Raw genomic sequence first — 22,538 nt, forward strand, 5'->3', positions numbered from 1 at the left:
GGTAAATGATGTGTCATCAATATTCATAGCATGGTACTGTTACCCAAAAAGAGATCCTCTTGTAAGAGGATCTCTTACAAAAAGAGACTCCCTTGTAAGAGTCTTACAAAGGCATCTATCCAAATATCACATCAAGCATCTCAGTGGGCAGTACACTGAGATTATATTATAGTAAGTGGCACTGTGTGGCATGGATCCTTTTCTACTAATACAGACACCTTTTTTTTTTTTTCAAAAGCCAACACAAAGATTACGTTGCTTGATTTTGATTATCCGAACATCTGGTACAATTTTAAAGCTCTTAAAGGACACTCAAGAGTTTTCTTTAAAAATCCAGCCCTCTAACATTATGAGAAGCCAGGGCCTCCCCAGTAGTCATTAGACACTTCTGAAATTAAGGGTAAAATGCTTATCTGGCATAATGTTCCAGGGGTTCAAAGCAACCTGATGCACAATCTGCATGAAGTGCTTGGGTGATCAGTATAATTAAAAAATTAAAACATTCCCATGAATGTTTAAATGATAATTTAGGAGTTCAGTTCCAAAGTTCCTGATTCAAGGCAACACAACACAGTAGGCATTAGGGGGGAAAAAAAACAAGAAAGAACAAATCTTAAAAACACCACACAAATACATTTATCCAACTGCACTTTACTGATTAAAATAATAATCTACTTCGAGAGTATGAAACAGCTAAATTAGACTTAACTGCTGATGTTGCATTTCTGACAAAAATATCTCTGGATTTCTGTACCACGTAAGAGACAATAATTAAGCAAAGAACTAAACAATTAACAAAGCCATTCAGCCATCATAACTGACTTGCAAGGCAACACCACATGAAAGTCACCTGTCAGGAAGTCCTGAGCTAAACAGATTTTATAACTCTAGTATTTTGTAACAGTTTAACACACAATCTGCTCTCTCAGCAAAGTCATGGCAGAGGTGTTCCTTTGTTATTATTAGGATAATAATGGGTTATTAATCTAGGAAAAGCAATTCTAAGGCATTCTTATATTAAAGAAATTACTGAGTCTAGGTCTAAGTTTCACCTTTGTTACTTATAGTCCAGGCACCAAACAGATTTATTTACTTACATTTAAAAAAAAAAGTAAATTTAACTCTCATTGAAACATCTATAATTAGAGCAGCATTCTCACAAGTGTGAAAAATATTCCCCAATCCAGTTTTTAAAGTCCTGCTACATGCACAGATATTTTACACTTGTCTTGAAAGAAATAACCCTAACCTTGCATGCTTATTTACTGTTGGAAAAACAAATACAGAACAGTTTAACAGAATAAGGTATGTTCCTTACTAAGGTTTCAAATATGCCTCATGCAAATGATGCATGTAAAATTATTCTCCTAAAACATAAGATATAAAGAAGACAAATTCCAGACAAGGGCTTTTTGGGGTGTCTTGCTCACACCTTTCCATATACCCCCCCATCTCTGCCTCTACAACAAACAGAAGGTATGTGTAAAAGAAAACACAGGGAGATGTTCACAGTGAGCTAACTGGTATCAGACTATGTTTAAAGAAAGAACAAACCTCGAGCAAAATAGCTACTGTCTTATTTCATCAAGTGTATGTATTTATTTTTCTTTTTAAATGCTTAAGGTGATTCTTCTGTTATCATCAAAATATTTACAACACAGTAATGTCTCCCAAGACCTGGCAGCAATTTTATGATAAAATGTTCTTTGTGTATATATTATTTGTATTCATTCAAAAATTCTATTAATTTTAACATTTTTTTTTAAACTGCTCCATTTATATAACTGCAATTATGTTAACACCAACACGCTTCAATGCGAACAAACTAAACTTCATACATCATACTATCCTTCAAGTATAAAAATATACAGAGAAAAAATGATGGCTTTTTTTAAAAGGTGGTGAGCAAAATACTTTCCTATTTGTTTTTTTTTTTTTTTAATAAAATGTCAGTAATTCTACCTATTTTCACATCTAGTCTGTAGCAATATTATGGGAACTAAAATTTCTCTGTGTAAACATGTATCACCCTCATCTTTGCCACCACGTCCAACTCAAGCACCTTCACAGATGCAGCAGCTATAGAGGGGAACACTAATTTCAGCTGGATCTGTCTTCATGATTTATTCAGTTATGTGATGTCAAATTCATATACTCAGACTTCAGTATATGTTAAAGATTACACATGTATCTGTTTTTCTATTACAGACCATGACACACAAAAATTGCACTGATAAAAAAAGATAACAGTGTTTGAGAGATCATATATTGCAAAGGGATTAATCACAGGCAACGGCTAATAAAAAAAAAATTACTGAAATAAAAATATTCCAAATAATTTGTATCTTTTCCTTATCATATCTGGTAAAGTTCTCCGTATACTGTCTCACTTGCACTATACTGTGCATGATATTCCTGTTAAAAGCAAATCCTACTTTTTCATTGTTCTTCAAAAATTTACAGAAAGTGGAAGAAAACACTGTATCTGGACTTCTTTTCTTCAAAAGACTTTATGACACAAGAAATAAGGTCCTGTGCACTTAAGAGGTACAAGCTAAATGGATAACCCTGTATGCTGGCAATTCACACACTGTGCTTTGGAGGGTGGTTTTCTTTTTTTCCTGCTTTTTATACACAGTAGCTCTTTATGCTGGTATTCCATAAAATTCATACTTACCTTGGCAGACTCTGCATCACACGGTACATAAAGTGTGCACGATACAGAGCACCTACTTAAAGAAACACACTCACCAATACATATTGTAAACTTTTTCAAATGGTAAAACAGAAATGGTATTGTCTATGAGCACATTTTCTGCTGATTTCTCACTAACTGTGCTTTTTTCTAGTGTGCTGTTGCTTACATTTTAAACTTAAGGACATTTGCAAAAAAAATATAAAAGAGTCCCGTGAGAGCTGCTAGGCTGTAAGAATTAATCTACTTTTGGCCTTATAGTGACCTCAGGAAATCTATTACCAGCCTTCCTTTCTTTTGTCTCAAAGTACCAATCTAAATATCAGTTTCAGATTAGACTATTTCACATGCTGTAATGAAAAAAAAAACAGAATTGTGTTTTGTTTGAAATTAGTATCCTTCACTGAAATGATACTTCTGTCAAATATTTTTTCAGGGAAAAACAGGTTACTAGAGCTGAGAAAAAATTACATGCTCTTGACAGTAATTTGAAATATTTAAAAGATATAGACGAGATGATTCTATAACTCCTTTGCACATTTAGCTACAGCCTTCATAATCCCGATTTCAATGAAGAACTACAGCCCAGGGTGAACAGCTACAGGATATTAATAGAATAAGAAAGACAGCAAAGGTAGCTGCTTAGTTACTACTTGTTATTAAGAAAAACAGTTGAAGAGTAGCTGCTTATTTTCCCAACTTAATCCAACGTTTTTCTGGATGCAGCCACATCTCATCTGAAAAACTTCTCCCTACCCTAGTGTGATCTTTACAGACCAGGACACTGCCACATACATTCAACTCTAATTCACACACATTCAAGTCACGTGCAACTTTTACATCCAATACCTGTAAAAACACATCTGTGTCTGCCTCATAGGTTTTTTTCCCCTCCAAGTCATGCAAATACCTATATACGTACAGAAAACACTGGGATGCCCTGCTCCTTGTTGCACCTTTTCACTCTGAGAGATTAACGTGTTAACTATGCAGTACAAAAGCTAGTTAATACTCCTCATGCTTCACAAAAAAAAATCTGCAGTGATTTTAAAAACTGTAGTAATTAGGCAAACTTAAATACACCTCCTACACTGACCATTTTTCTCCTGCTACCACTTGCTTCCATGCTAGAGATCCTTGCCCTGCTGAATTCCATATTCAATTCTAACTATGAGAATCTAACCATATCATTTTAAGCTTTAATAATATCAGATGTATCTTTAGGACTGAATTTTCTAATACACTAACAATGGTAAAAGAGAGAAGCCAATTAAACAAAAATAATTGCAGTTAACAGCACATGGTTATGTATTTCCAGAATTGAACTGCTCGTATTTCCACAACTGTTTTAACGTTTCATATGCTGCAATTTAAGATTTATTTCTAAAAAAGCCATGTTTAACTCAGGAAATCCTTTTTATTTCAAATAAGGGAATTTTTACTAGGGATGAACCAACTTAAAATAGAAATAGTTGCACATACCTTAGGTTCTAGGAAGTATCCTTTAAAATATCGATACTGAACAGGAACTCCTCTAGGAAGCTCTACAGCAACTTTCCATGATTGACTGTGGAGAAAAGAATAAACAAACAAACACCGAACAAAAAAGTTTAAAAATACAGCCTAAAAGCCACCTCAGAAGTATGTCTAAGTGATATTCTAAAACAAAAATCTAGTGTATTGCTGAAGGAAAGTTATTACAAGGTAACTTAGCCAAACATGAACAAAACACAACAAATACTTAGAACTGAAACTGCACTTTTTAATCTACAGATCCGAAGTGCGCTAACAGAGTGAGAACTTTCATCCTCATTTAACAGATGGGGAAGACACGATGAAATAGTTCAGAGACTCATCCAAGATCACACAGCAAGTCATTGACAGAATTATAAATACATCCTGCAAGCCCTATTTTCCTGAATCATACCAACTGCAATAAGGTAGCACAATTGTAAGAAAATACTGAATTTCTCGCTGCGTTTAAACTTTCTTCATCTACACTCATGCTTATACACACATCTTCTAGAAGTTTTATTTAAAATTAGAGTTTGCTTAATCTTCAATCTTCTCCCCATCACTTTACAGCCATAATAATAACTTGTTTATAGTGTTTACTTTCTTTTTAATCTATATCTCCTATATATCTCCTATAATTTGCTGTATAGTTATGGGACTGAGAATTATTCCACAGTAATTTCTTATTCAAAATACCTACAGCTAAACTAGTGGAATGCCAGCCACAACAGTAGAAGCAACATCCATAACTAGAAAAGCATACCCAAGCCAAAAGTTTTCTTAAACACATTCTTAAGCATCCAAAATGCTCAAGGGCAACACAAGAAGTTCTGGAATTTTACTAACAGTACATGTAGCTCAACAGTTTACAGACACAAAATCAGAATAAATTTGTTGCTCCAGAACTTGAGCTGCTTCCGATGGAACAAATAAAAAAAAAAGTAAAAAAAGAAAGATAAGGGGAAAAATACAAAACCAGGAAACCCCACGCCAACTTACCGATCAATAGTCTGGAGGACCAGAGCAACCTGTGGATTCCAGTTTCCCAAAGCACTGCAGCTCCCACATATTGCGAAAACCTCTCCTACAGGAAAAAAAACAACAGAAAATAACTCACAATTATCATTACTCCAGTATATATGGCATTGATAAGTACAGCCTACACAGTCAAACCTTCAGATATTTTAAACATATACACCAGAATCACCCATCTAAAATTCCCTTTTTTCATTTCAGAAAGGAATTTTCCCCTACCCAAAACTGCAATAGCTTTTTCTTCACCATCATAAGGACCTCACTGAGAGAGGGACTACTGACAACCCCAGCCCTTAAAAGGGTTGGCTTCCAAATTGTTGTGAACTAATACTGTTCAAAATTCTCTGGAAATGCAGCAGGAAGATTTTCACTGTAAAATGTTTAATGTCAAGATAATGCAGTTTTTTCCCAGATACTCTGTATTTTTTAACCCACATACGGATACACACACAGTACTAAGTAACCTACATTTCCAAAAACGCAATTCTCTCAAATTCACACCAGCAATTTAGAAAGCACAAACAGGAGGTTGCTAGCATTATTCCCAAGGCAACACATCCAATTAATTTGATTCCCAAGAGAAATAAAGTTAATTTTGCTGCTATGCTTTCAGCTTTCATTGGATATAAAAATGTAACACTGTTACACAAAAAAACACACATGAAATTGTCACACTGTGTGTGTCTTAGTGCATGCATACATATATAGAGACAGAATCCAAAAGATTGTAATAGTATATTTCATTCTGGCATATCCCAGAATTAAAGTTAACACTGCAACTTACTCTTGTTTTTAGTATAAAACCTGTATGTATCAGACTGTAAGAATGACAATGACATATACTAATGGAAAGGACAGATTTGTATTTTGCTCTTACAGGGTTTCAACAAGATTTTTAGACACAAGAAAAAAAAAACCTGTTGCAGAATGAGCAAATGTTAAGTTTTAAAGTATATTTAGGCACCACAAAAGAATGATACAAGTATCTATGATGGTTATTTCCTGTTCTTAAAGAGGGGAAAGCAGTAGCAATAGTGTTGGAGCCACAATAATCCATACATACAAAGTAGACAAGCTATATGCAACAAATGTACACTAGCTTTTACTAAGCTGGAACTTCAAAGTCCAAAATAAGTCTGGAGGAAGTCCTTATGCCCCTAAAATTGTGTCCATTCTTTCCAATTAAACTAATAAGAGATACCACCAGAACTGTTTATGAAAGAAACCTCTGCAGGTCCAGAGGTTGGGAAAAAAAAAAAATCTACAAAAGCCAAAAATCAAGTAAGGTAATTTGTTCCTGAAAGCAGCTTACTGAAGTAATTTTAGATAACATCTTGAATTCCAATCCTTTAAAAACAAAAAAATTCCATTGCAATTCATTAGAAAAAAAAGCCCAAGCTTTCTGGATGTTCACTGTAGGCATACAAATGCAGACAAAATTCTGCATTATGAGTATACTTACTATGCAATTCACTGCACACAACTGCCTGTGTCAGGTGCTTTCCCTTTTCCACCCTGTACTGAGGCACATGATGGTTTGCTTTTGCAGGGAGGAGATAAAGGGGGGGGAGGGAAGGAAGACCACCTGAATACCACACAGGTAGAATATTTGACTGCAGATATTAAAAAGAAGCAAAAATTCTTTTAATATCCCTTTAAAATAGCCGTACTTAATCCATCTTAGTGGAAACACCAGCCAACCTTAGAAGTGTCATCTAAATTATATTCCTCTTAACAGGAGTCAGCTAGAATAGTTTTCCAGCCTTCTGTTCTAAACATTCACTAACTACCTCTCACTCAGTAAGGTACAACACACAAAGGCAACATTTGAGTATTATACAGAGACACACCTAAACTGCCTTCAACAATTACACTGAGGCTGAATCAGGATTTATAAAACACTGCTTAAATTACCTCAGTAAAGGCACAAGTGATGAACTGCCTTTTCACAGGTAATTCTAAACACGGTGGGGTTTGCTCTGGTTTTTGTGTTTTAAGCTCAGGGGTTCTAAACTTCTTCCCTCCCCTTGTCAGGGAATCAAAAGTTGCTACTGGCAGAGCTCCTTCAGCTGCAGCAAGGGAAGCTTCTCTAAGCCTTCTGCCCAGTCCCAAAGCTTGCAACAGCTCTACTGATGTTGCAATCTGCCTGTTTGGGCCAGCTGTGTGGGGGCACAACTTCTGTGTGGGGTTGGGAGCTAGAAGCTCCCTTATTTATTTCACAACAGCTAATCTGCCACCAAGCAGTCTCTTGATATGGGACTGTGTCCTGATGAAGAGCTAAAGGAGCCACAAGCCAGTAACCAGTGACCCTCTTCCTTCTGCTAAAATGAGGCAAAAGGCACTCAATGACACAAATATGCAAAAGCCTGCACACCAATGTGTTGGGCTTCATCACCAATGTTGACTCCAGAGGTGGTTTGGCTGAAGGGAGCAGCAGTCAGAGAGCACCATTCCTGTGCTGGTGATGCCATTTTATCCTGTTAGCCCTGGAATCACGGGCTTTGACAACAACGGTAAGAGACAGTGATCAGGACACAGGGAGCATGTTAGTGCTCAAAGTGAGGCTTTTTATCTCACCAACTAACTACTCACCATGGTGATCTGACAAAATCAGCATCTGACATTTCTAAATAAACTGGAAATTTTGCTGCTTGTAGAACTGCTGACAGCTCTGAAACTTACCTCTCTTCTTTCACAAGACTGCATGTTGCCACTGCTGCATCTCAAAGCTCTTCTCCCAGGTCAAAACCAACAATACCAATACTGTCATAAGGAGAAGCAACCTTCTGTGTCACTTCTTTACGCTATACATGTGATAAGTATTTCCAGATAATTCTTCGTAAACAGCTGCTGAGGTGGGATCTACTTCTCACTAACCCTACTTTTTCTTGCAGATATTGTAAGTACAAGGAAAAAGTTACCCATCCAAAGTCAACTTTCTTAGTGACATAGTGACAGTGCCGTCACAACTGTGGAAGCAACAGTGTGAACAGGACAAATAGAGCATAGCTTGCAATACTCCACTGTACAGCCACACCAGTGCTTTATAGTCACATTTGATCTAAGGCCAATATACTCTTTAATTTTAAAGTTTTCTCCAGAATGCTATAAAAACACTACTCCTTACTAAAGGCTTTATGTCCACATCGCGTGTCAGTTTTCTGTTCCCAAATGCCGACTCGCAAGGGAGGAACACAGGGCAGATGTCGAAACTTCTAAAATGTTTTTATCATTTTCTTCCCCACCAACTACAGTAGACACTTATGCCATCTGGTATTTAGCTGTCACAGGAATTTTGCCAATCTGTACATGCTCCCACATTCATCTGCTTCTGTGAGGCAACCCTCAATTACTTTTTGGTGAACTTCCGTGCTGGATTTGGCTGGGGTAAAGTTAAATTTTCTTCATAGTAGCTAGTACAGACTATGTTTTGAATTTGTCCTGGAAACAGTGTTGATAACAGAGGGGTATTTTGGTTAGTGCTGAGCAGTGCTCACAGCACTAAGGCCTTTTCTGTTTCTCACTCCACCCCACCAGAGGGGAAGCTGGTGGTGCACAAGAAGCTGGGAAGGAGCACAGCTGGGACAGCTGACCCCAGCTGACCAAAGGGATATTCCAGACCATACAACACCATGCTCAGGAATAAAAGCTGGGGGGAAAAGGAGGAAAGGGGGGACATTTGGAGTTACAGCATTTGTCTTCCCAAGTAACTTTACATGTGATGGAGCCTTGCTTCCTTGGGGATGGCTGAACACCTGCCTGCCCAGGGGAAGCAGCAAGTGCATTCCTTGTTTTGTTTTGCTTGCATGCACAGCTTTTGCTTTCCTTATTAAACTGCCTTTATCTCAAACCATGAGTTTTTTTTTCTCTCCCATCCCACCGAGGGAAAGTGAGCAAGCAGCTGTGTGGAGCTTAGTTACCAGCTGTGATTAAACCACACCACCTTTCTTCAAAGTTCCTAAGATGAAGGTCAGTGTAAATAACCACAATTTATAAACGCTAAATCTCTTGATCTGATACCTTGTGTTCCTCATTTCAGTTACAGAAGTTATTTTACACATTTTTGCATAGATAGAATACTGAATTAAGCTGCATATTCTTTCTGTCCTTAACTCCCAGTAGAGTTTGTATCTTGTGAGAACTTTCAACAACAATGCAGAGAGAATAAAAACCAGAACACACACATCAATGTATGCCTAACTGTTCATGGTTCAGAACACAAACATTCATTTCCATGGAATAAAAAGGTACTAGAGACAGAAGATTTTAAACCAATCGTACCCATTTCGGTTAGCATCAAAATCTCTAGCACAGTATGAAATTGTTGGGAGAAGGAGGTAAAAATTATTTCCCAGCTCTCACTTTCAAATTCCTATGTGAAATTCCTTAATTATTTTATTTTGCAATGACTTACTTTGATATTTGAACTGACATGTTCTTTTACCTCTGAGGAAAACAGACAAGACAGCCTTTGAATACTCTACTATTAAGTTTTCTTCTAGGTAAACCATACATAAAAGAAAGCATGATTTGGGTACCTGGTTCTGCTGTTCCTTTTACTTCAAAAGTCACTTGAGAAGAGGTCATATCTGCAGAACTTTTGTCTTAGGATAGCTGAAATCTCCTATAGTGGGAGGAAAAAGACACTACATTTCAGGAACAATCACTACATCTATTACTGTCCTAAGCAAGAGGAAACATTAATCCCGCCACTTATAGGGAAGAAAGCCACTAGTGATATTACTGTTTGAACGAGCAGTCAAAACACAAAGCTCTTTAAAACCAGCAGCAGACCCAGAAAACAGCATCCAGCTGCAGAAGACACTGTTGCAACACTGGCACACACACACACACACACACACACAAAAAAAAGACTACTAAATCAAATACCGCATGCAGGTATCAGTATCATGCAGCATTTATCAGTATTCAGCTGAGACTTTTCAAAACTCTTTTTGACTAATTTTGCTCCCAAAGAGGCCACTGGAAGTTGTAAGACGTTTAATATGACGATCTTTGGCAAACAGTAACTTCTGTCTCATCTATGCTATTCTTCACCATCCCCTCCAAGTTTTCCCAGAGAAGCACTACAGTTACTTGTTCATCACCGTGGACTCTGCTCCCCTGCTTCCAGCCTTTCACATGAATCACCAGCAACTAGACACACCAGTCAGTCTTCAAAACAGCACCTTAGGCCTACAGCCTCTGTAGCCAGGGCAGTAGCTGGAGGATTGACCCTGCTTCAGTTTTCTTCTCCAATACACAACAACTCGATGGAAAAACCCCTGGCAGAATCCCACTCTCACCATTACAGCAGAAACACAATCGATGTAACATATCCTTTTACATTATTTACAGAAGTAGTAGTCATAGCACGGGATGTTGCTAGATTGTCATCACTCAAGTATATTCATTTGTACAGGGGCTGCAAAATAATTATACTAATTATATGCAGAATTAACCTTTGCAAGGTCTCGACTAATCCGTTTCTTTACATCACTGGGGGGGGCTTTTTATTTTGTTTGTTTTTTGTTGTTTTTTTTTAAACAAACCAAGTAGAATGTTTTTATTGCTATTTTTGAGCAGGACTAAAAGCACTTAATTTCAGTGCAACGTTGGTCAGCAATCCTTTAGTAACAGCTTTAATAATAATATCAAAAAGAACTAATGACACTAGAGAAAAATCTGCCTTTTATCAGCTCTAATATAAGCCCTTGCCTTCAAAGGGCATAGGACAGCTTAACAGATGCCTTGAAAGCAAGAAAAGATAAAGGAAGTCAGATACCAAATACTGAAAAAAAAAAAAAAAGCTCATAATCAAACCTCATTCCTTGTGGGCAATCCGAAAGTTATTGTAGACATTTAAGCTTCAGACCTTAACTGTTGCTTCTGGATCTTTTCCTACTCTTCCTCTAACTATGGTTCCCTTTACTTTATACTCCTTTTTTCTCCTACCTTATTTCCCTCTCCATGTCAAGAAACGTGACTTTTCAGTGGTAAAATGAGAGCAAGCAAATAGTAGTAATACAGATATTTCTGGTCCCATGTTCCAATTCTGGATGTAGTCTTTTACAGGTAACATTGCTGTAAATGGCCAAGACCACTGAAGCTAGAAATAAGCACAGGAATTCCATGAAGGAGACACCCTCCAGGAACTCTGTCACGTGTGTGTCATTAGGTGATCTGTATGTAAAGTGACACATTCTAGCATTTATTTTTAGCAGTTATTTCTAGACAGAGAAGCACAGCGTGTTTCAGTGCTGAAACTAAGATTGAACTCAAGAAAACTGGTCTGGTATGACAAAAATCTCAGCTTAATGCAGAGAATATGAATTACTAGTGCAATGCATTTATGAGGACACTGAATAGTTACGGCCTTGGCTGTGTTCAGCGACTGGTCTTGCTTGGACAACCTTTAACTGAAAAGGCAGAGGAACCAAAGGGGAGATGAAGTAGGCAAAAATGCCTTTCAAAAGTCTATAAAGCAGGTAAGTGAAAGCTGAAGCCTGCACCCAGTTCCCCAAAGCAAGAACGTGCTTTTGTCTTGTAAAAAACCTGCTATCTCCAAAGCCGATGCAACAGGACTCAAAATTAAACTTCACAAAAACCAGCATGTCTGTCCTACTGCAAATTAACTAACTACCTATCCATTCCTAGAGAAAAATCTAAAATCCTCTAAAGCCCACAAAGCTTTTAGCCAGTCTCGTAAAAATTTTATGCACCTACCTAGAAGACAGTTGTGGACTTTTCTAAACTAGTTAGCAAAATAATATTTTTCTGTACAGCAGTAGTCAATCATAAGGAGATTTTGATAAACTCACTTTGTAATATGGTCAAAATTCTACTCAAAAGGCATTTTCCTCAAATACCTACTTAACCTACCCAAGGGATGCATATCAAGAGAAGAAAAATTCTACATCACCAAGTATGGGCATGATTTTTCTAGCAGAACTGCAGCTACAGGTATTGCACTTACATTCCCATTTAGGGTCAAATCTCATTCTGAAAAAACATCTTTTCCAGCAGAGCACTGTATGTAACCACAGAGCAAGGAACAAACAGATCTGCTTTTTGTTAAGGAATCAAGCCTATGTCGTATATCATCATGCACTTATAACAGCATTCTGTACTTTCAAGACATGATGCGAAAATATTTTACTTAGAGGGAAAAACGGCATAAGTTCAGCCATCTAGTTACTAATAGTTCTTGAGAAGAGGAAGTCATTTAATTCCCAAGAGGGAATGGCAAGAAACCTTAGACAATCAAATCCTCTAACCATGTAAGTGGTGTCAGGCATCTTTTAAACCTGATGATTCTTCCTTCAGATTTTCAGCAGTGCCTAACCAAAGAAGCTGACAAAGAATAACAAAATCCTCTCTGCTCCCCACACCTGTAAAGATGGATTTTTAGGAGAATGCAAAGAATCCTCAGCTCAAAGGGGTCGTGACATAACTGTCTGCTTGGGGGAACTGAAACAAATTATAACAGTTACATTAAAAAGTAATAAGCAGCAAATATTAAAAGTCAATTGAGCAGACTGAGATCACCCAGGTAGATATTTATCAGCACTTCACTAAAAAAAAATAAAGTAAAATTGTTTCCCTACAGATCCTTGCTTTTACAACAGAACCATGTTATTTCCCCTAGCATGTCACAGTTCCCCAGTTTCATACTCTCCTCCTTTTGCAAAGCAAACCCCTACCCTTTCACAATCTCTAAAGGTTACCCCATGAAGACTGTGACTGCACAGCAGCATCACCCTGAGGCCTGTGGGGGGACTGATCTGCCTTCAAAAGCGTGGTTCAGGTAACCCTGCCTCAACCAACCTCACTATAAAACAGGCTGCCTGCAAGGCTTCCAGATCTCTGCAAGACTTCCAGAGCAGGGGGTAAGATCAAAAGCCCGGCAGGCAGGATCACCTGCAATCTTGGTTCCCCTGCCACAGCACAAAGCTCTCCTCATGGCCTTAAGACAGGAAGTAAAGCAACTGGTAATCTTGCTATTTCATTTTCAATTTTCACTTGCCTTCATATACCCAAAAGAAAGGCAATATAGATTTTAAGCATAGTATCCTGCAGGGTAAATAGCAGAGGGGGAAAAAAAGTACTCCTTCTTCTAATATTGCCTGTAAAGGTCTCCTTTCTCCTCCTCACAGGCTCCTCAACAGTACAAGAGTGACAGGAGTAAATGTACTTCCCTAAATAATAAGGAACCCAAGCTCTGCCCTTTGATTCTAGAAGGGAACTAGAAAATGTAGGTAAGGAAGAAGAAAAAAGATGACATAACACAACCAACTATTAACATGTCACAAAGAATCATAGATTTCCTCTAAAATGAGGTAGTAAAGGTCATCACAGATGGGGAAGACCAAGCTATTTTTTGGTTGTAGTCAAAAATATACCAGGACATGGACCTAATTTATTAACTCAAACCTTGAACCATCTGGCTTACAGGTCTGGTGCTATATTAAAACCCTTCACAATCCTTCAGTTTTAGTGGATTATTCTGCCTCACCCTTAACTTCCTTAACCTTTCCAATATCTTTTAAGAGGTATTGGCTGTTTGCTGTCCCGTATCTTACACATAGTTTTTCAGGGTCAGTTAAATACACCCCAAGTAATCTGGGACAATCCTGGACCGTAACAGCCTCGCTTACAAACACTGAACAAATTTTAGTGTCATAAAAATTCATAGCAGTCATGAAACCAGATTACAGGTTTCAGTACAAGTGATATTTTTAACAGCAACTCAAAGAGGTTTCTGAGGCTGTGATTCCAGCGGCCTAAGGGCAATGTTTGAAACATCAAGATAAAAAAATACAGCTGACAAAGTATCTTATTAATAGGTGGTTTGTTTATTTTTTTTAAGATAGCTGGGTAAATAAATTTTTATAGGTACTTAATGCAATTTTTCAAAGGCAATTAGATGATTAAAATGAGACAGCTAGGTACCTAGGTGCCAGGAAATTCCTGCAATGCATTTTAATACTTTCAAACATCTGATTTTTAATGTAAGAATACTTTTAACATCTGTACTACTGAATTTGCTTAGTTAGCTGTAAAAAAAACTAAGACCATTGTATCAGGTCTGGCAGAGACAGAGTTAATTTTCCCAACAGCAGCCCTCACAGTGCTGTGCTTTGTACTGGTAGCTAGAAAGGTGTTGATAACACAGCAGAGTTGTGGCTACAGGTGACCAGTGCTCACACAGCATCAGTGATGTCTCTCCAACATTCCTCACTATCACCAGTAACCTGGGGGTGGGCAAGATCTTGGGAGGAGACGTAGCCAGGGGAGCTGGCCATCACTTGCTGATGGGAAGTGGAGAATAAAATCTTCTGTTCTCCCTTGCTTCCACGTGTGTGACCTTTGCTTTTGCTTTAATAAACTGCCTCTTACCTTGACCCATGAGGTTTTTTCCATTTTATTTTCTCCCTGTCTTGGCTGACCCATTGAAGAGACGAATGATAGAGCTGCTTAGTGGGCAACTGGCATCCAGCCAAGGTCAAACCCACCCCCACCCACTATCTATGCACAAACAGGCTCTTTCATAATGTTAACACACATTTCATCACAGACCATGGTGCACAGTCCTAGTACTGCAAAAAGTAAACATGCTAAATTATTTCAAAATATCACTCCACTTTTCTGCATATAAAGATCAAAAAGGCAATAACAAGAAGGCTGGAGTATTTTTGCTTTTACTTCTTTAATTTTAAGCAGACCTTCTCCCCCTTAAAGGAATAGACTCATGAGACTTATCAACACCCAGGAGAGGTCCAACTCCAACCTGAAGCAGGGGAAAGGTGCCACAGTCCCAGCCAAGTCATTTGACAGCTGGGAGCACACACTGATACAGCACACCAGAGCCCCGTGCAGCCTCCCTGATGAATCACGAATTTGAACACTGCCAAGCACTGCCGGACAAAGGTACTGCACCTACATTTCACCTTCTTGAAAGCTGTGCTACACACAGCAACAGAAAATCCACCGTGCACCAGATCTGCTGCTGTGCTGAGCAAAGAAGAGATACAAGCCTAAGACATAGTTTTGTAATTTTTACTCACAGCCTTGGACTCTTGAGCAGAAAAATATCAACTCGTGCAACTTCAGACTATAACATTTCGATGATAACAAGTGAAATCTGATTAATCTTGTAGTAGGAGGAACAGATTTTTTTGCTTCTGGTTTGTCCTAACAAAGTGTCAGAATATCATAGAATACGTCTAAAGTAACAAATTAGGTATGTAAGAAAATTATGTAACAATAGTTGACAACACCTGTATTTTAGTACAAGGTCAGAGGATATACTTGTCAGGGCATTCACTGTAATAACTGGAGGAGAATTTTTAGAAACAGCATTACAGTATCAACTCCTTCATTTTCACACAAACAACCAGAAGGTTCTTCCTGCCCTCCTCCTTCCCTCCCCCCCCCGCACTTTGACTGCATGAGAAAGGACAACCAGAAAGTCAGCAGCTCTGTCATTCTGCATTGCAGTATTAACACTGGACAGAAAACAAACTTGCACAGAAGATTTGGACATGCTGTTCCGATTCAAAGGCTGAATTTCTACCAACAGACTTATACTGACATTTAGAAAGCAAAAAAGCCCATGTGCTGCTTCTGAAATAATATGTTAATACAGAGCAATAGAGGAAAAAACCTTCTCAGTATCAATTTAACTACCCATCTGCAGAGCCAAGTCAGCCCTCCTAATCAAGCACAAGACCCCTATCTGACACACCATGTTCAGTTATAATGCATCCACTTCATTTTAAGTAACAGTAAGTTAGTTGTTTTCAGCATTTTGCAAATACCTGTCCATGTATCAGACTCTTCCCTCTTAGTTACGTCACAGCAGTTTTGCAAACTAACTTCTTGAGACAGACAGGGAACAGCTGGGGCATATTTGCAACTAAAGCAGAACACCATCAGTTTGATTTGTCTTCGTTGAAGTGCTGTTTATTACTAACGTATGGCTGACAAGATTTTAGGCAGGTAGCAATTTAGCTCTTTGTGATCATGCTAACATTCCTCACTTAGGAATGACATGGACAAATAACATGTATAATGCTCCCCACAGCTCTCAACAAACCACTTTTTTTAAGGGGTTTCCAAATCCTGTATCCATTTTACGGAAGAAGAACATGTCCTACTGAAAGATTAATTATGTGGCAGTTTAAACTAATAGTATCTATTCAAGACTAACAGCATTCTGGGTTGTTTTAAATATCCTCTATAGTTACTTTACAGGAAGCAGTGTGAGAATAGAAATACACATGATAAAAAATAATTTCACTTATCGACTATTTCACTCTACTATTAAGACATAAAATATTTTGGAGATTAATCTCCATCTAACACTGCATGCTTTAATCAATTAAAGCACTAACACCCTACAAGAGAACGTACTGATTGAAGAAAAAGAAAGAAAAATAGGAGAACGAATCCGTGCCTCGTTAGGATGCAGGTAACTTAAGTTCAGATTAACTTTTAAAGTCTAGATTAACCTAGAACCGCCTCACTAGTGCCTACGATAATAATCAAACCACAAGCGTCATCGGTGCGTTACTTCAGTCCGAAGCAGACAAAGAGCAGCGCTGAGCACACACCCCCACCTCCGGCGCCGCAGTGCGCCCAGCCCGTCGCACCTCGCTACCCGCACGCACGGACGGACGGACGGACGGACGGACGGACAGTGACCGGGGGCTCCCCGCCCCACCGCGGGTCCCGCGGGAGGGAGGAGGCGGCGCCGCGCCCCCAGGCCCGCCCCGTCCCGGTCCTTACATAATGCGGAACTCGCGGGGCCGCCCCGGGCCAGCGCTTTAGGCGGGGACGTAAATAAACAGAGCCGCGGGCCAAGCCGCCGCCACCGGGGACAGCCCGGCCCGGCTACCGCCTGCTGCCCCCCTGGGCACGGCACCCCCGCCCCGCAGCACCGCGGCCGCCCCCGCTCCCGCCTCCCGGCACGCTCCTCGGCCGCTCTGCTCCGAAGAACCTGCGGGCGACGTCCCGCTTCCCAAGTCACGCGCTCCTGCCCCCCGGTCCCCTCAGGTCGCAACACACCGGCCCACAGCCCGCGGGACCACCTCTCTCCGCGCCCTCCTCGCACCGGGGCTCTCCGGTCGCGCCGACCGCCCGCCGCGGCACCCGGTCGGCGGTGCCGACTGACCTGGGCCCCCAGTGCCTTTGTGCGGGGCTGCGGACGGTGCCGGCCCCGGCTCCCCGATCCCTCTGTGCCCCCGCCCCTCCTCCCGGGGCCGCCTGAAGGCGCGGGGCAGGACAGGACAGGGCAGGACAGAGCAGGGGAGGGGGCGGCACCGCCCCAACCGGTTCCAGCCGCCCCCCGCTCCGACCGCGAGGGGCGGGGCCACAGCGCGGGATACCACGTGACCGACCGGCTGAGGGCGCGTCACTCGCAGACGCTTCGGACCCGCCTCCCCCGCCCCAGCCAATGGGAGAGCGGAGTCGAGACCGCGCCTGTTCCTCGACAGCACGGACGGGTCGTGAGGGGGCGTGTCCTTCCCAAAGGGGCGTGGCCAAGGNGCAGCGCGCACCGACCTCCTTCAGCCTCCAGCGCCTCCTCAGCAGCGCGCACCGACCGTCCCCTTGCCATCACCGCACCCCTGCTGTCGCCGCGGACTGACCTGGCCGAGCGCTCGCTGCGGGGCTGCAGCAGCAGCGGCGCTGCCCGGGCTCCCAGTGCCGCCGCCCGGGCCCGGTGGCAGCGGGGGCGGCGTGGCCGGTGACCGGTTCCAGCTGCCCCCGGGCGAGCCGGGGGACGGGGCGGGCCGGGCGGTGACCCACGTGACCCGCCCCGGCCGACACGTCACTGCCCGCGAGCCCGGCACCGCCCCTCCCCGCTCCAGCCAATGGGGAGCGAGCGCGTGGGGCAGGAATGGGCCGCGCTGTTCCCTGGAAAGCCTTGGAGCTGAGGGGGGAGGAGCGGGCAGGGAGCGTGGGGGTGTTCTCTCAGCGGAACGGCGTTTGTGTGGGTCAGGGGAGAGCTCAGGCTGGGAGCTGGGCAGATGGCCCTGCTGAGGCGACGGAGGTCTCTGCTGACATTTTTCAGCCCTGTGAGGCCACGTTACCTCAGTCTGTGTCCTCAGTTCCCAGCCTGGGAGCGGGAGGGCTGCCCTGACGACAGGCAGCCTTCACTCCCTTGAGGTATCAAAGGGGCAGGCAGCCTTTCGTGAGGGGTTTTGGTCTGTATGGGTTTAATGGTGGCTGTCTGTGTCTGGTTTTCACCTGTGCAGGTGTCCCAGCCCTGCCAGCAGGCTGCATGCTCCATGACCCACCAAAATGTAGGATGTCAGGAGCCAGTGTCCCCTGCCCCAATCAGAATCACGGAATATTCTGAGTTGGAAGAGACCCACAAGGATCATTGAGTCCAACTCCTTTAAGTGAATGGCCCCTGCAGGGGGTTGAACCCGTGACTTTGGTGTTATTAACCAGCTGGTCTTAACCAGCTGAGCTGATCTCAGGGTCAAGCATCTGTCCTGGGGCTCCCAGGAGCGCCCCTGCTGCTGGGCAGGCTCTTGTCTCATTCTCCGCGCACATCTGGCTGCCCACATGCCCATCCACACAAACAAAAGGGCTGTCACTCATGGTACAGCTAAAAGCATGCCTTCACGGCAATGGTGCCAAGGCAGACCCATGTGGGAATGCCCGTGCTGGAGTTTTGAAGCTCCAGGCAAAGTTTAAGTGTGATGCTTATGTTTGTTTTCAGGGTAGATGAGACTGTCCAGTGAAGACCCTGGGGAGACTTGCTGCATTGAAAGGTAGTGTTGTGTTTGGGGCTACAACCCTGTGGCCTTCCTGAGACCTAATTTTATGACAACGAGGGTAGCCCGTTGGAATTCACCCAACAAAGCCTTAGCAGATAAAGGGAAACTGTTTTCCTCTGCCTTTAGGGGGGACCTTGTGCTCTGTTTTGTAGCTGAGCTGTGAAGTTGTGATAATTTCACCAGTCCTCTCACTCTAATAATGAGCTTGCATAAATAGCTTGATGAGTAACTTGCTTCTGCTTTATACAGCTTCTGTCATCTGACAAATAAACTGTCTTTTGAGTATGCAGAGAAACCATTTATCTTGTTTTGCACTAGAAGTTAGTGCCATTACAAGAATGCTGCTCTGTGTTGTCCTTCCATCTGTCATTTAAATAGAGGGCTACTTTCCATTCATTCATCCCCTACAAATCTAGCTATGTTTATAAGTAATTTGTGACACAGCCCTGGGTGTTGTAGGGAAAAGGGATGTTAATGTAAGATGTTCTATATCAGAAAAGCATGTAATGCTTCTGAATTGCTGAGGTCTGCATGTGGGTACTGCAAGATCAGAGTACTCTGCTCAAAGGAAAGAAAGATAGGGGAAGTTATGCAGTAAAAGGAAATGATAGCTGAAAGCAGTTTATTTTGAAGTGAAAAAGATAAGAGGAATTCCTCTGGGTAAACACGGATGTGAATTACTCTAGTTACAAACCTTAATGTTTAACTAAACATTAGGAGCTATCATTTCTACTGGTGTATTCAGCCATGAGTTGAAGAAAGAGGATGAAGAAACTTTAGAGAAAATAGTATTTAGAAAAGCAGTTGGCTGCTTATTTTCTCTTCCCCATTTTTAAGATTTTTTTAGTTCAAGGAATTTGTTGTAAAGCTGGGATGAAATGAACACTTTCAAACATCTTTTGGCATGTTAAATTTTTCAAAAATGGGTCTATGATATCATGCCAGACATATTACAAAATTGTACCCTTAGTTTTTTGCTCAAAACTGGAGGTGTAACACCTGGTTTCGTTCAGCCCTAGTGTAAATTTCAAAAAAAATGCCTGCATTTTGTCAAAACTATTATTGCATTTCCTACAGTAATTCATTATAGCCAAAAATTACAATTTAGACCCTAAATAAATTCAAGAAATATTTATGTGTTCATTTTATTAAAGGTGTACATCTCCTTATTTCTTCACTAAGGTAAGAGAAGCTCATCTAATCAGCTCAACTGAAATGCTTAGAGAGTTCTTTTTCTCCTTGTTAACTTATGTGGTTGGTTTTAGCTAAAAGCTGCCATTCTGTCAAATAAACCAGTTTTTAATTCTTCGGGTAAATAAAAAAATATTATATATTCATTTAGAAAGAATATTAATAGGATTTTTATGCTGCATTTAGAGGAAATAGCTGATTCTAAACAGCATGATTTGCCATGGCCACTTTTCAAGGACTAATTTTCTCTTTAAAGATAACTCAAGTTTGTCAAAATCAGAGATTATGTTCTTCATTCCTCATTGATAAGGCTTTTCCACTGCACTGCTTCTTGGTCTTGCTGAATAAAACAAAAGCAGCTAATTAAGAATATTGATTAAGCTTGGAGCTAAGTGTAGAGCAAGTAGGAAAAGGGTGGGATGGAAAATACTGATCTCTGTTAGCTTACTTAACCTGAAAAAAGTCTACATTTAATGAAGCCTGCTAGTGTACTTGTTTATCTCCTCCTCCTGAAGGAGTTGCTTCAATTTGGTTGCGTGAGATAAGGTCAGAATTTGCCGTGACGCAGCAGGCAGGTCTCAGCTGCTCCTTAAGGTGATATAAAGCTCTACAGTAGTTAGAGCACACACATGAGTTTATAGAACTCTTCTTAAATATCTGTCCAAAAAGTTAGAATTGGTGGTCTGCTTTCCTTGTTTACATAAACAAAACAAAGGAAATTGGGTATTATATCACAAAACCTGCAGTGAATCAAGGTGCTTCTGGCAAAAGTCCCAAAGAGATCCAGAAAGACAAGGTTAGAAGGTTACAAAATCTGTTTCAAACTCTATTTAAACTACACGTGCACACACTGGAAAGCATATTTTCTTCTTCAATAAGAGTTAATAAGCTTAATGAGAATTGCTGGTACTTAACCAGTACCGCCTGGCAAAATGTTTTGTCTTCGTTCTGGCAATGATACTGTTGTGATGAAGTCTCTGAGCGGGAGTAAAAGAGCTAAAAGATGCATGCTAAAAAGATGCTAAAAGTTTCATGCTGCCTCCCCAAACACTGCGAAAGCTGCCTTATAACTGGGTCTTGCTCCCAGCCATGACAATAAGGTATGAAGGGGGTTGCAGGTGTTGTGTGCCGTAGGTAGAATGTTGAAGTAGCATTCAGGCTGTACTGGTTGAGACGTGAAGTCCAGTGGAACATATGCAGTCTGGTTTTTATAAATAATAAGATGAATGCTTGCCCACGTGCTGTAAATAAGTGGTTGAGGCTCATGTATGTAATACACTAGCAAACTTACACTAAACAGGCACTAGGAAATGCCTTCAAGGTTTTATGTCCACATCTGTAGCCAATATAATATTTTCTTCAGCTGCCAGAATTATAGATTCAGCCTATAATCAAGATCCATTGATATTCCAAGTAGTAATAAAGACTGTGAACATCAAATTACAGCTGTGCTACTTCCTCTTTCCTAGTATGCATTATCAGTTCCAGTGATCTGGTTTTACTGACATCAGGGCTCACAGCTGAAGAAAGCTGCACATTGAGATAAATTGCACTCCCTGTTTTACTGCACTTAATTTTTCTGCACTCGTTCTCAGTCTGGTGGGTTATTGTGAGCAAAAATAGCTCGTAAAATGATGCAACTGATGGCCTAGCATTAGGCATGGAGTATTGCATTAATATTTTTTAACCTTTTTGTATAATCACTTATACTTGAAAATGCACTTCTAACCTTTCCTTTGGCACTGAGAATCTTGCTGTATCATCACCTAATGAGAAATCTGGACAATTTATAGGCACTAAAGGAAAGTGATACTGAGAGACTGGAAAGCATCAAGCAAGAATAAAAATTACAAGACAGTTAGATCCATGCTATTAGCATTGCAAAAGCCTCTCAGTCTCATGGAGAATGATGAGAAAACATTATTAGAAGAAGGCCCGTGTAATATATTTTTCTCCACGGGCAAGTTAGCAGTTTGTCAGAGAGCACAGAAACACATGAGAGAAGTGGGTGATAAGAATTAAGCAGGAAGATAACGTCGTGTCTAAAACTTTTGAAATGCCTAAAGTGGGGAAGCCTAGAAGGTAAGCAGAAGGTGAAGAGGGAGAGATGGAATGCTACTCTAGATTGGCAATAGCTCAGATTTCTCTACCTAATACAAAGACTGGGTGTGCTGATAGCAAATGAGACAACATGTGTGATGGGTTGACACCCTAGAGGGAGGGGATACCATCTAGAGGGACCCTGACTGGCTGAGAGGTGGGGCTGTGCAAACCTGGTGAAGTTCAGCAGGGCCAAGTGCAAGGTCCTGCAC

The 22,538-nt window shown here is 41.0% G+C and overlaps 1 protein-coding gene across 7 annotated transcripts in view; it reads right to left on the reverse strand.

Moving 5' to 3' along the window:
- GPCPD1 (glycerophosphocholine phosphodiesterase 1) overlaps positions 1-17,872 on the reverse strand; it is a 43,856-nt gene extending 25,984 nt beyond the window's left edge. For 2 of the 7 annotated variants that reach the window (XM_017818862.1, XM_017818868.1), the window contains exons 1-3: positions 17,810-17,872; positions 5,210-5,294; positions 4,178-4,262 (exon numbers count right to left, since the gene is read on the reverse strand). In XM_017818862.1, coding sequence (XP_017674351.1) covers positions 4,178-4,262; positions 5,210-5,294; positions 17,810-17,864 — 225 coding nt within the window. In that variant the 5' untranslated portion in view covers positions 17,865-17,872. Of the gene's footprint in view, positions 1-4,177; positions 4,263-5,209; positions 5,295-9,783; positions 9,870-16,820; positions 16,840-16,860; positions 16,977-17,420; positions 17,533-17,809 lie in introns of those variants that run through there. The other 5 variants (XM_017818864.1, XM_017818863.1, XM_017818866.1 and 2 more) reach the window with 5 other exon arrangements.
- Positions 17,873-22,538: the final 4,666 nt, after the last annotated feature.

Source organism: Lepidothrix coronata, unplaced genomic scaffold, assembly GCF_001604755.1.
Source record: "Lepidothrix coronata isolate B3197 unplaced genomic scaffold, Lepidothrix_coronata-1.0 Scaffold71, whole genome shotgun sequence".
Classification (NCBI taxonomy): Eukaryota; Metazoa; Chordata; class Aves; order Passeriformes; family Pipridae; genus Lepidothrix; species Lepidothrix coronata.